The sequence below is a fragment of the Charadrius vociferus genome, unplaced genomic scaffold (genome assembly GCF_000708025.1).
Source record: "Charadrius vociferus isolate BGI_N301 unplaced genomic scaffold, ASM70802v2 scaffold139, whole genome shotgun sequence".
Lineage (NCBI taxonomy): Eukaryota > Metazoa > Chordata > Aves > Charadriiformes > Charadriidae > Charadrius > Charadrius vociferus.
The window spans coordinates 1,118,475-1,129,633 of NW_009650169.1; the positions used below are offsets into that span (position 1 = coordinate 1,118,475).

Sequence of the window (11,159 nt, forward strand, 5' to 3'; positions counted from 1 at the left end):
CTCTGGTTGGTAGAGTTGTGGAGAGGGCCCCGCCGCCGGGCTCCTGGCTGGGGCGGCTGCCCGGGGAAGGGTCCTGCTGGCTTTGGGGTCCTGCCTCATTCAAAGGATGCTCCAAAGCCGCTTTCCATCAGCAGGTGTGTGAACATGGCAAAATCTCTTTTATTCTTTCTCTGTTCATTATACACAGCGTTATATCTATATCTATACCTATATATCACTCTATATAGATACATATAGATATATATATATATTTACTATCTCTGATTGTCCCTTTAGAAGCCCTTTATGTGGCAGTAGGCTTCCAGAGATGAGAAGAATATGTACAAGAGCCAGAGGAGGATAAAGAGTGAGGATGTGAGCAGCTTGGAAGTCCGCGGCCCGCCCAGCTCACCTCCAATCTCGGGTCTCCGCCGGTAGAGCAGCACGCCCACACTGATAAAAGCAAAAATGGTGAAGAGGGTGACGGAGAAGGCCAAGGTGCCGGGGGAGACTTGGAAGGCTTGTCCGTGCGCCGCGTGGTAGATGGCCGCGATGGACCAGGCCACCCCGATGCCCAGGAAAACGTTCACGGCATTGCTCCCGGTGACGTTCCCGATGGAGGCGTCCGCGTACTGGTCCTGCGTCGCTGCTACTTTGCTGGCAAACGTGTCTGCAAAGGGAAGGTGGAGAGAAACCCTCAGGAAACAGCCAGGAAAGGAGGGACAGCGGCAGGCAGCTTGGGGACCAATGTCAATGGCATCACTTGGGGAATGATGATAGCGGGTGAGGGGACAGGGTACAGCCCCAGCTATGGGCACTCCCATGGGAGGGCACATCTGGCCCGAGCCAGAGTGACAACCAGAGTCTAGAAATGCCCAGGAGGGAGATCTTAATGTCCCAAAATATGGGGCTTCCACCAGCATGGCCACAGAAGGTCCCCCAGTGCTTCAAGCAAGAGACAATGCTTCCCAGTACTCCACTGTGTTGGCCTCTTCTCCCACAGCCACTGATTTGTTGGCTTGCAAAAGAACTGAAAAGGTTAGAAAAGCTTTGTGGGAGCCACAGTGGTTTGTGTCTATCCTTCAGGTCCCCTGAAGTTTTGTATTCGTGTTTCTGTGTTTGCTTTAATGATGTCTCTCCAAAAAAAAAATATGTTTGTCTCACTGAAGTTCGGCACCTTGTGCAGACCCCGACACTTTGGTAAACAAGTGGTCATCTTTCACCCCTGAGGGAGAAAACCCATGCGGGCAGCTGTACGCTTGCCCGGGTGCTCCACCAGCTTTAATACCAGTGGCAAGAGAGCTGTGATAAAATTCGGCTGGCCTTTTACACGGCAGATCATGTGTCGAGTAGACCAGCACACCGCCGCTCTGCACCATAGGGAAGTGCTGATTTTACATCCAAACCCACTCTGGATCTGCGGGGGGGTGAGTGTGTGTGTGAACCAGAGGAGGGATTAGCATCTGGGTTTTGTCCAGGGGAGCACTCTCAGCTCATGAGAAGATGAATCCTTAACACATCTGTGCTCCCAGATCACCTTGGGTACAGGCAGCGGAGCATGGCTCAGAAAAAGAAAGCCGTGAGGTCAGATTTCATGTTTTTCAATTCTACGGAGTTTCCTTTATGCTCCGTCCCAGAGGGTTCTCCAAGGTGAGATGGCAAAGCACAGCCTGGCACCAAGACCAGTGAGCACTCAGATGACATGAGGCGGTCTGAGAGCATCTGCTAGTTCAAACAAGAGGAGCCAAATATATCCTAAAAACAACTTCTTAAATGCCACCTTTTGTCGACAAGAGCAGGAGGGAAGATTTTCGCTGTCAAGGGTGTGAGACAGCCCTACAAACCTCATGCCTGAAAGTGCCACAGAGGTCCAAAAAAATGCTCCTTCTTCTGTTCCTTGCCCAAATCTGTTCTTCCTTTTGGTTCTACTGCTTCTTTTTTGCAGCTTTGATAGCATCATGACAATTTCAAGATCTTCAAGCACCTGAGTGCTGATCACTGGAAGTCTGAGGGTGGCGAGGGAAAGTATGACTGACACGGGGGCGTGGTGGGGTTGGGTTAGAGCCCCTTGACTGGGAACCAGCCCATGGAAGAGGGTGAGTGAAAGGCACAGGCCCTCTCACACAAGCTGACGTGGGACTTCCCAGAGCAACCATGTCACTGGGAACATCCTGCCTGATTAGACTTGCCCATCCTGCAGGAGGATAGGCGAAGGATAGGATAGGAGGATCCTGCGAAGCTCCTGTGCATACTGCAGCCCCCCCCAAATGCCGTCTCTCATGATTTGGGCCCCAGAAGGCCTTGACTTCCAAATATTTTATTTTCTGGTCAATCATCATAAGGGCTCGATGACCTTTCCCATCTCCTTCCCAGCGCACTGGTTCATCCCTTTGCTGAGCCAGCAGAAAAGGAGGTTGGGTTGCAGCAAGTCAATGTGCATTGGGAGGATAAAGTGGCACGTAGGTATGGAAACATGTGGGTTTTTTCTCTCTCTGGTCAGTCCTCGGTCTCTGCTGTCTTCTGAGGCTGGATGACCACTTGATCAGAGACACGTCTCCAAACATTTGTGGGGCTGGGGCCTTCTAGAGGTTTCACAAGTCACCTTTTGAGTAGCTTCCCCAGCTCAGCAACCTCACCTCGATCCATTTGAACCAAAGCCAAACTTAATCTCGCACAACGGTGTCCACGCTGGGCGGAGCACCCCGCGCATGGACTAGCACCTAACTCACCTGGGAGACAAAGCTAAAGGAGCAGGTGCTCAGAAAGAAAATGCAGGACTGCCAACAGAGACAGCATGTTCATCAAAGACCCATTTCCTGCTCTAAGAGTGGGATGCCATGGAGGCTGTCCACAGAAATAGATACTTCACAGTCTTTGCAAGGGGAAGGTCCTTGAAATACTTCCCAGGGGACTGAATCCACATCCTTGTTCGATCCTCCCGGACCGCCTGAGACTGAAAAACAGCTTCCGCATGCACCTCAAATCTGTCCTCGAGTGTCCTGCAGAGCACAGCTGAGGACCTTGTTGTGCGCAGCTTTCCCAGCCCAAACCCCAACCCAGACTGGGCAGACATGGACCTTTACAACAAACCCTGCTGTTGTCCTTACCTGGCACCGATGTCCCCAGTGCAACAAACACCACCGCAGTGACCGAATCCTTCAAGCCGATGGTGCAGCCAAAGTGGGATGCCAGGTCGCCGATGAAAGCTGTCAGGAGGCCAATCATGAGGATGGAAACGACGAAGCAAGCCCAGCCATTCCAGTAGTCTGTCGGGGGCACAAAGGCAAAAAGGACCTTCCAAAAGACGGTCAGAAAGTGCATCACGTAGTCAAAGCAGGAGGGCAGCTTCTCCTCCCCACATTCATCGTCATCATCGTCTTCCCCTGGAGAAAACCAACAGTGCCTGATTAGACTTGCCCATCCTGCAGGAGGATAGGCGAAGCTCCTGTGCATACTGCAGCCCCCGCAAATGCCGTCTCTCATGATTTGGGCCCCAGAAGGCCTTGACTTCCAAATATTTTATTTTCTGGGCAATCATCATAAGGGCTCGACGACCTTTCCCGTCTCCTTCCCACAGCACAGAGACCGTCCAAAGGCATCGGTCTTGAAAACCAACCTGCACTTCAGAAAACGCAGTCCCACGCCAGCACCTCTGCCTGGGTTTAACCACCACATGTTTTCTGGGACTCAGCCCCTGCTCAGGAGCCCTTTCCCCAGCAGATGTGGGAAACGACTGGCCTCACGCTGGCTGGAGCCAACCAGGGTGGGTGAACCCACCAAGAGCAACACATGCCTCATGGAGACTACCCTAAGGAAGCTCTTTTTGAGCCGCTTCTCACGAGCACCTGCGATTGCTTCCAGCTCTCCAGAAAGACGTCTGGTTTTGGTGGCTGCTGAGGTGCTAAGCACTGGCGCTTCGCCTTTTCCACAAGCTGGGATCCAGCCATGAAGAATATATGCCCTAAAACCTCCCTGGTCCATCATTGCTGACTGTCCTTCCCTGTTGCCTGTCCCTGCACCTTCACGTGCCTCCCTATGAGCTCTGTCTGCCCTTTCCTTTTGGTCTGGCCTGACCAAGGTCAGCACATGAAATTGTTTTCCCACTTGCACTCCTTCCTGGTAGCTGTTGAGAAACTCAGGCCATGAGCCGGCTGTTGGGCATCATTTGTCACAGCAAAAATGCACTTTTCTTCTTTCAGGAAGAGATTTTTCACTCTGAAGGTGGTGGCCCAGGTTACCCAGAGAAGCTGTGGCTGCCCCATCCCTGGAGGTGTTCAAGGCCAGGTTGGATGAGGCTTGGAGCAACCTAGTCTAGTGGGAGGTGTCCCTGCCCATGGCAGAGGGGTGGAACTAGATGATCTCCAAGGTCCCTTCCAACCCAAACCACTCTGTGGTTCTGTGATTCTTCTCTTTATTTTCTGTCTCAGATCCAGGGCAGTACTTCACTTTTCACCAATCTGTCATTAATGCCTTGCAGGGCCCACAGCTGTGTCCCTGCGGCACCTGCAAGACCTGGGTCTCCACCACAGGCGGGAAGTTGGGCATGCGAGTCCTTGTGCCCATCCTGCCTGATGTCCTGGGGCAACGAAATCAGTGGGAGCCTTCCTTTCACCCTCAAGGAACAAGGATGGGTTTCTAAGTCACAGACAAGAAGGGGAGGTGACGTTCTCCCAACGAAATCAGTGGGAGCCTTGCTTTCACCCTCAAGGAACAAGGATGGGTTTCTAAGTCACGGACATCAGGGATTCCAAGGCCATTGCAAGCTGTGTTAAAGGCATCCCTTGCACTCGGGTTGGTGGTTTGTCATTGTCTTTGATGTGTATTTTTCCCTCCAAGGATGTGGACCACCAGCTCGCCCTGCACAGCTGTTGGCAGAAGCTCCTCACCAAGGGGAGGACACAATGTGCAGTCTGTCTCCATCAGATGGCATGAGCGAGTCTGTCCCAGGAGGACACCTCGGGAAAGCAGAAAAAAGGGGCCAAGTCCTAGAGCAGCCAAGCGGACCCAGTGGAACCTCAGCCTCTGCAGTGGGCAAGGAGACAAGGTCCAATCTCACCAGACACTGGGTTTAAGGGGATGTTGGCTCTGTGCCTGGGAAAAGCAGTACCGACCAGGCTGGCTCAAGTTTTTGAATGAGACCATGCTGTTTTTATCTGCCCCACTGCTGGCCGCGGTCAGCATTCCTCCTTTCACATCTTCCTCCACAACGTAGATGTTTGATTGAATAAGAAAATTTACAAAGCCTCCTGCAGGGAGAACAAAACAGCCTCGCTGTACGCTGTGTGCCAACACACGGGTACCAGTTAACCCCGTGTTCAAATGGTGGCTCTGTACCATGACAACAGAGTTACTGGGGAAAGCTGCTGGTGAGATGCTTGCTCTTTCCGTCTCACTGCAAAAGTGGCGATGAAAAGCCAACTGGGGGGATCAAGACGTGCCACCCTTCCTGGGAAAGTGGAGGCCAAAGCCTGTGGACTGAAGTTTCACCTCTTGGCTATTCCCCGTTGTGGTCCCACAGGTAGTGCACAGGGACAAGAAAAGGCGAAGGGCCCAGGGATCACCTGGATTGTGAGCACCCTCAAGAGATCTGGTAACCTGTAAGGGGAGTCAACCCGCTTTTGGTGTGGCCCAGCACTCTGCCGTCATCCTTGGGGCTCTCAGCTGAGATGCAGCTCTAAGGGAGAGGGTGGTGATGGAACCAGTGAAAGCAAGGCAGGAGGGAACCTCTAATGCAGACAGCTGTACAAAGGGGATATGGCATCCCACACGAGGGCTGGGGTGAAGCTGGAGGGGATTCAGTGGTGCCACCAAGATGATAGGAGCCTGGAGGATGTTGCCTATGGGGAAAGGTGGAAGGATCTGGCTTGGTGAATCAGGAGGAGAGGAGGTAGGAGGGGACCAAGCAACAGTCTCCAGCGAGTTGGAGGCTATGTACATAGAGGATGGAGAGGAACTCCCCTCTGCGCTGACAAGTGATACAACACGGGGCAACGGCTGCAAACTGCAGCTTGGATGGAGAAAGGTCTCCTCCTGGAGGGTGGTGCAAAGACATCATCTTTGGAGGTTTTCAATATTCAGCTGAATAAAGGCATGACCACCCAGGGAAAAGTCCTACTCAGCACCCTGTTGGGCTGCAATCTTGCACACGTTGTTTGTCTTCAAAGCACCTTTGGAGATCAGGACCAACCCATAAGAAAGAGGCAGTGGGAAACTTGATGTCTCGATAATAACGATGGAAAATTATGTGTTGCTTGGATTTAAAGCTTCAAACTCACTATGGCAGAAACAGTAGCTAATCAGTGGCATGATGGCATTATTTTGGCAGATATAAATACCCTATTCCTAGGCATTGTCGCAGAGGTAAGGAACATTTTTTTTCAGCCTGGGAAGCCTAGGCTGGCCTGTTTTTTCACCCGTTGCACAAAGGCTGGTGCTGGCAGGATACACTCTGCTGTGCTCGCACCGTAATTTTGCAGCAGGTATTTTAATCCTCGCTCAAGCTGCACGGCAGCAGGACTGTCATGGATCTAAATCTTTACGGGGATGATAAAACAGACTGAAAAATGAACATGAGTGCCACTGTCATAGCACTCATCCAGATCTGTCTATCATTTCGTTAAGCAGCAATACGAAGAGCTGGCCGGATCCTGTGAAGGTGACTTGAAACACGGCGTTGAGGTTGGATGGTGACCCAGGGGTGCGTTACGAAATGGGCTCCCAAACCCCAAGGACGTTTCTGCTGGGGAAGAAACTTTACGGCCTGTTGGGTGTACACCGAAGGCAGCTATGGGTGAGAGGCTCCAGCTCAGCCCCGCGCACGGCATGGCATGGCACAGCACAGCACAGTCTTGCCTGCACCTTCCACAGACCTGACCTCCTGCTGCTCCATCACTCAGCCTCCCCGACAACATCGCCATCAGCTGCTCGTTGGGTGGGAAATGGGGTTTTAAGGTTACTTTTCTCAGCTGGGACGTTCCATTTTGAAAGGGGGATGTGTGACTTTCACCTGCTCCCCATGGTGCACTGCAGGGAAAAACTCAAGCCCAAACTCCAGTGTTTGAGGCATTTTAACTGGCTTAGCACAAAGCTTGAGGAGCTCAGTCCTGGCAAAAAAGGTAGGTTCAGAGCTCAGAGACCAACTACTGTTCCCCAGCTGCAAGGGACAGCTCACGTCCACTGAAATATGGCACATTTATTAAATGCTTGTTCATCATCCTGTTAGCGGTGATGGTGGCTGTATATCCAAGACATGGTGGCAACGGGGCTTCCACATAACTTCAGTCCTTACATGTGTCACAGAGATGGGATCCCAGTACCAGTGATTATCTTTGCTTTAATATGGGATGTGATTAAATAATTGATTCTGGCATAGATTAGTTTAGCCGTATTAGCTACAAAACCTGCAGCAAGGGTTGTCTTGCATGATATGTTCATGCTGTACCCGAAATAATGGCAGGCTCTTGGCTGGAGGCTCTAAGAATAACTACGCTACAAGAGGAGGGATCGCAATTTAGGAGATAGCTGCTGCACAATGTCCTGTCCTGGTTTTCAGAGGCGGAGGATAAATGGTACAGCCATCACTTTTAATTACTTTGTGCCGGGCGGAGGTAACCCTGTACGGCAGAGCTTGAGGTAGGAAGCGTGAGTGTTCCGCCATGCGTTTCAATGCACAATTAGACAGATGAGCTCAAATTGCCTTCCCCAGTGATTTAATTTAAGTTGGTCGATTTTGCCCTAATGCGTGCACACAGGCAGCCCAGCCTGGGCTGTGAGGTGGTAACGTCCAGCCAGTGAGTTATAGTGTCGCCAGCTGTTAAAACCACATCTGGAGGAGACCTCCTTTCCTTCATCTTCGACAGACACGGGGATGCTAATATATCCTATACTGGGCATATTGGTAACGGTGGCGCCGGCACCTGTGAGAACAGTACGACAGGGCATTTTCTGAGGGAAAGGCAATTCCCAGGAGAGGGAAGATAAGATCAGATGTGACCACAGATATCACATGCTGCTGCAGCTATGGGGCTGCTGAGCCATACCCTCCAGCCCCAGCTGGCTGGAGCAGCAGGAGTTCCTGAAAGCAAGGCACCGAGGGCAAATTTTGGCCCACAAGAGAGGGGCGCTCGGTGGCTTTCTTCAGGGCTTGGCACCCTTGCTGCCGTGCTGTCCTTGCCACAGCCGTACGGGCAGCCCCAGGGACAGGCAGCACTGCTGCTTCACACCAGCATCATTTTATGCCACTGTGAGTTTAAACGCTGTGTTCACCTCACTGAAATGCCGCCTTCTCTCACCGAAATGCCTTCTCCCCCTTTGCCATCTGGTAACAGCCAGGGCGTTTCTCTGCCCGGTGCTACGGGCACAACACTTAATGCAGGAGGTTGCCTACACATCAGCCAAGGTGATCTCACGAAAGGGTTTAATCAGCTGCCTTATGTATGCAGACGCTGTAAATAACTCTGCCACCTGTTTTGCCTTCTGCTGCTCCGCTACGGTCCGCATTACCGACACAGCCAAGCCTCGACAACGAGCGAGGTGGATCATAATTCACCGGGAACTGTGGTCCAAACTCACCGGCGCTGACAGTAATAGCCTCAATAAACTGCTCCCTCCAGCTGTTTGTGCCAACCACCAGGGCCAGGTTCGTCTTCTTAATGAGCTTGTCCACCGTGTTCTGTGGATGGAGAGGCAGAGGAGAGAGTTAGGGGCTATCGGGCTTGGCCGTGCCGGGCTAAAACCCCCCCGGCGCTCGCGCTTACAGCCATGCACTTATGGAGAAAGCTTAGTAGATTTTAAGCTCAGGTCAAGAGCCCCAGCAGTGAAAGCAAATGTAAGCACTTGCAATTCCCTCCCACAGCACAGCCACCGTTGTGACATAGTGAGGGGCGGTCTGTTACTTTTTTATACTACGGAAAAAGGGAAAAGAGAGCGAAATGGCCAGTTTTCAGCTCTTGGTCTGGCACGTGCGTTCACAGCACCTTAGCTTCACAACTATTTAAGGAATCAGCCTTTCGTGCTGAGGGTCCCGGGCTCCAGACCGCCTGTAAGTAGGACCCGGGTGTTAGCACATCACTGTGAGAACGAGGTTATATTTAAAAGCAACCTGCAGCATTTTGGAGTCCAGCCAGCTCACCAGACTGATGTGCTTGTATAATGATAACCACAGCCTGTGAGTGGGATGGAAAGTCTGGGATCATCCCCCGGGGACCACGGCTGTGGGCTAACGGACGGAGTGAGCCATCTCACTAGAGTGACCCTCACCCTTTTGTCATGCCTTGGCTAAGCTGCCTTGGAAAGTGTCCCTTGCTGCGACGCCATTGCCATGTGCTTGCCAGCGCTGTGCAAGCCCAAGAGGAGGGTCCCCAGCTGGAGGGGAAAGAGAGCAGGGACAGGGGACGCGGACAGTACCTTGAACTCGTAGGACTCCTCAATGATGATTTCGAGCTTCGTGTGCTCCCCCAGGACTGGGCGCCCCATCTCCGCGATTCGGCGCTCTTCCTCCTCCTTGCTGGTCAGTGGCTGCTTTTCTTCGTTCTCCTCTGCAAAGCAAAGAGCCCATCGGTGAGCCGGATCCAGCTGGTCATGCTGGAGTGGGCTTCCCATCAGGAAGCCTCCAGGTGGGAGGGTGAGCGACAGAGCAGCTGAGAAGGAGGAGGAGGAGGAGGTCATGGAGCAATAGGCAAGGCAGTTTTGCTGGGAAACACTAGCAAGAGGTCTGCAACTTGTCCAACCTTGGAAGGAGTCTGGATCACCCTCAGGGCTGGGGAATAGCTCATTGCCTGGTAACTGCTGCCTCTCCCACAGGGGTGCGGGGCAGGGTACACACATCACCGCTAAGGCTGCTCCATTTCCCAGCTCTCCAGCTCTGCACTGGGGCATGGTCAGGACCTTTCCACCAGGCTGTTACAGCCAGAGAGAGCTGCCGGCAGCCCCCGGACTGAGACGGGTATGAAATCTTGGCTCTGCCTTCTTCTGAGCAGGGCTTTATCCTGGGGAGGGGGGCTGGCAGCCAGAGAGCATGAAACTCCCGCTGCGATGGTGGGGCCAGAGGAGATGATGCTGGGCCATACAGGTGTGAGGAGCCATCCACAGGGCATGGCCTGGCCCCAGACCCCGAGAGAGGAGGCAACGACGAGACTACAAGAGCAATGGAGCAGGTCTGCACCTCCATGGACCAAGGACCAAGGACCCAAGGACCTTTGGGGCACGGGAAACCCAGGCAGCATGGCTTTTGTCACTGTCCCTGCGTAGACCCCCACTTAGCTCCCTTCCAGTCCACCCCAGGGATGAGGACATCAGGGCTAAAAAGGGCTGGATTCACTGGAAGAAGGAATTAAACCATCAGTAGGCAAACACCCCAGTCAGTCCGTGTTCGACCGCCATGGCCCTCGGGCATCACGCTGCGGGTACCTTGGATGGTGACCACGGTGCAAGGAAGAGGATGATCTCTAGCCTGGACCTTCCTGAAGATAGGTTTGCCTATCAAAGCGATCAGCAGGAGATCAGCGAGAGGGACCGTACGCCCCGTGCAAACCACCGCTGTGCGGTTAGTAAACTATCACTCCTACTTCACACAGGGTTAGTGTCGCTCCCGTGCCGGCTGCCCCTCGTCTGCACAGGCAGCACCATGCTGTGGGGAAGCCCATCTCCTCCAGCTGGTCAAAGGGACCGGCCTTGCGGCCAGAGCCTGGTTAGTCCGAATTATCGTTTCCAGGGCTGCTGTGCAACGCGTGGGACCTGGGACCTTCTCCCCATGCTGATGCTCGGCCTAATGATGGATGCTCGGCTGGCTAACGATGCTGGTGGGGAGGGCAGGGGTTGGGTGCCTGAAGCAGCTGTGGGGTCCCGCATGTCCCACAGTGCTTGGGCACCCTGGTTGCTGCCTGGGGGTGAGGACAGGCTCCCCGTGCCGTGCAGAGCCCTGCGTGCGCCTCCTGCATGGGCAGCAGGGTGGGGAAGGCTGGACCAAGTGGAGAAGCACACCCCCTCCCCGCCCCGCTCCAAGAGATGCTTCGGGTTGAGGGCTCTCCCTCCCCGAGGTGGGGGTTAGGCGTGTGGGGCAGGCAGAGCACTCTGTGAGAGGACACGCTGTTAGTGTGACCGTGCGGGGGCAGTAGGTGCGCAGCACGGCACCTCCTTACCCTTCCAGAGTTTCCCTTCCAGGACAGAGAAAAAGCAAAGAG

General features: G+C 53.5%; 1 protein-coding gene across 17 annotated transcripts in view; it reads right to left on the minus strand.

Moving 5' to 3' along the window:
• Positions 1–173: 173 nt before the first annotated feature.
• SLC8A1 (solute carrier family 8 (sodium/calcium exchanger), member 1) overlaps positions 174–11,159 on the minus strand; it is a 107,622-nt gene continuing 96,636 nt past the window's right edge. For 2 of the 17 annotated variants that reach the window (XM_009892492.1, XM_009892491.1), the window contains exons 5-10: positions 10,714–10,732; positions 10,387–10,455; positions 9,385–9,515; positions 8,551–8,650; positions 3,087–3,362; positions 174–649 (exon numbers count right to left, since the gene is read on the minus strand). In XM_009892492.1, coding sequence (XP_009890794.1) covers positions 273–649; positions 3,087–3,362; positions 8,551–8,650; positions 9,385–9,515; positions 10,387–10,455; positions 10,714–10,732 — 972 coding nt within the window. In that variant the 3' untranslated portion in view covers positions 174–272. Of the gene's footprint in view, positions 650–3,086; positions 3,363–8,550; positions 8,651–9,384; positions 9,516–10,270; positions 10,288–10,386; positions 10,471–10,713; positions 10,733–11,117; positions 11,150–11,159 lie in introns of all 17 variants that reach the window. The other 15 variants (XM_009892494.1, XM_009892493.1, XM_009892504.1 and 12 more) reach the window with 11 other exon arrangements.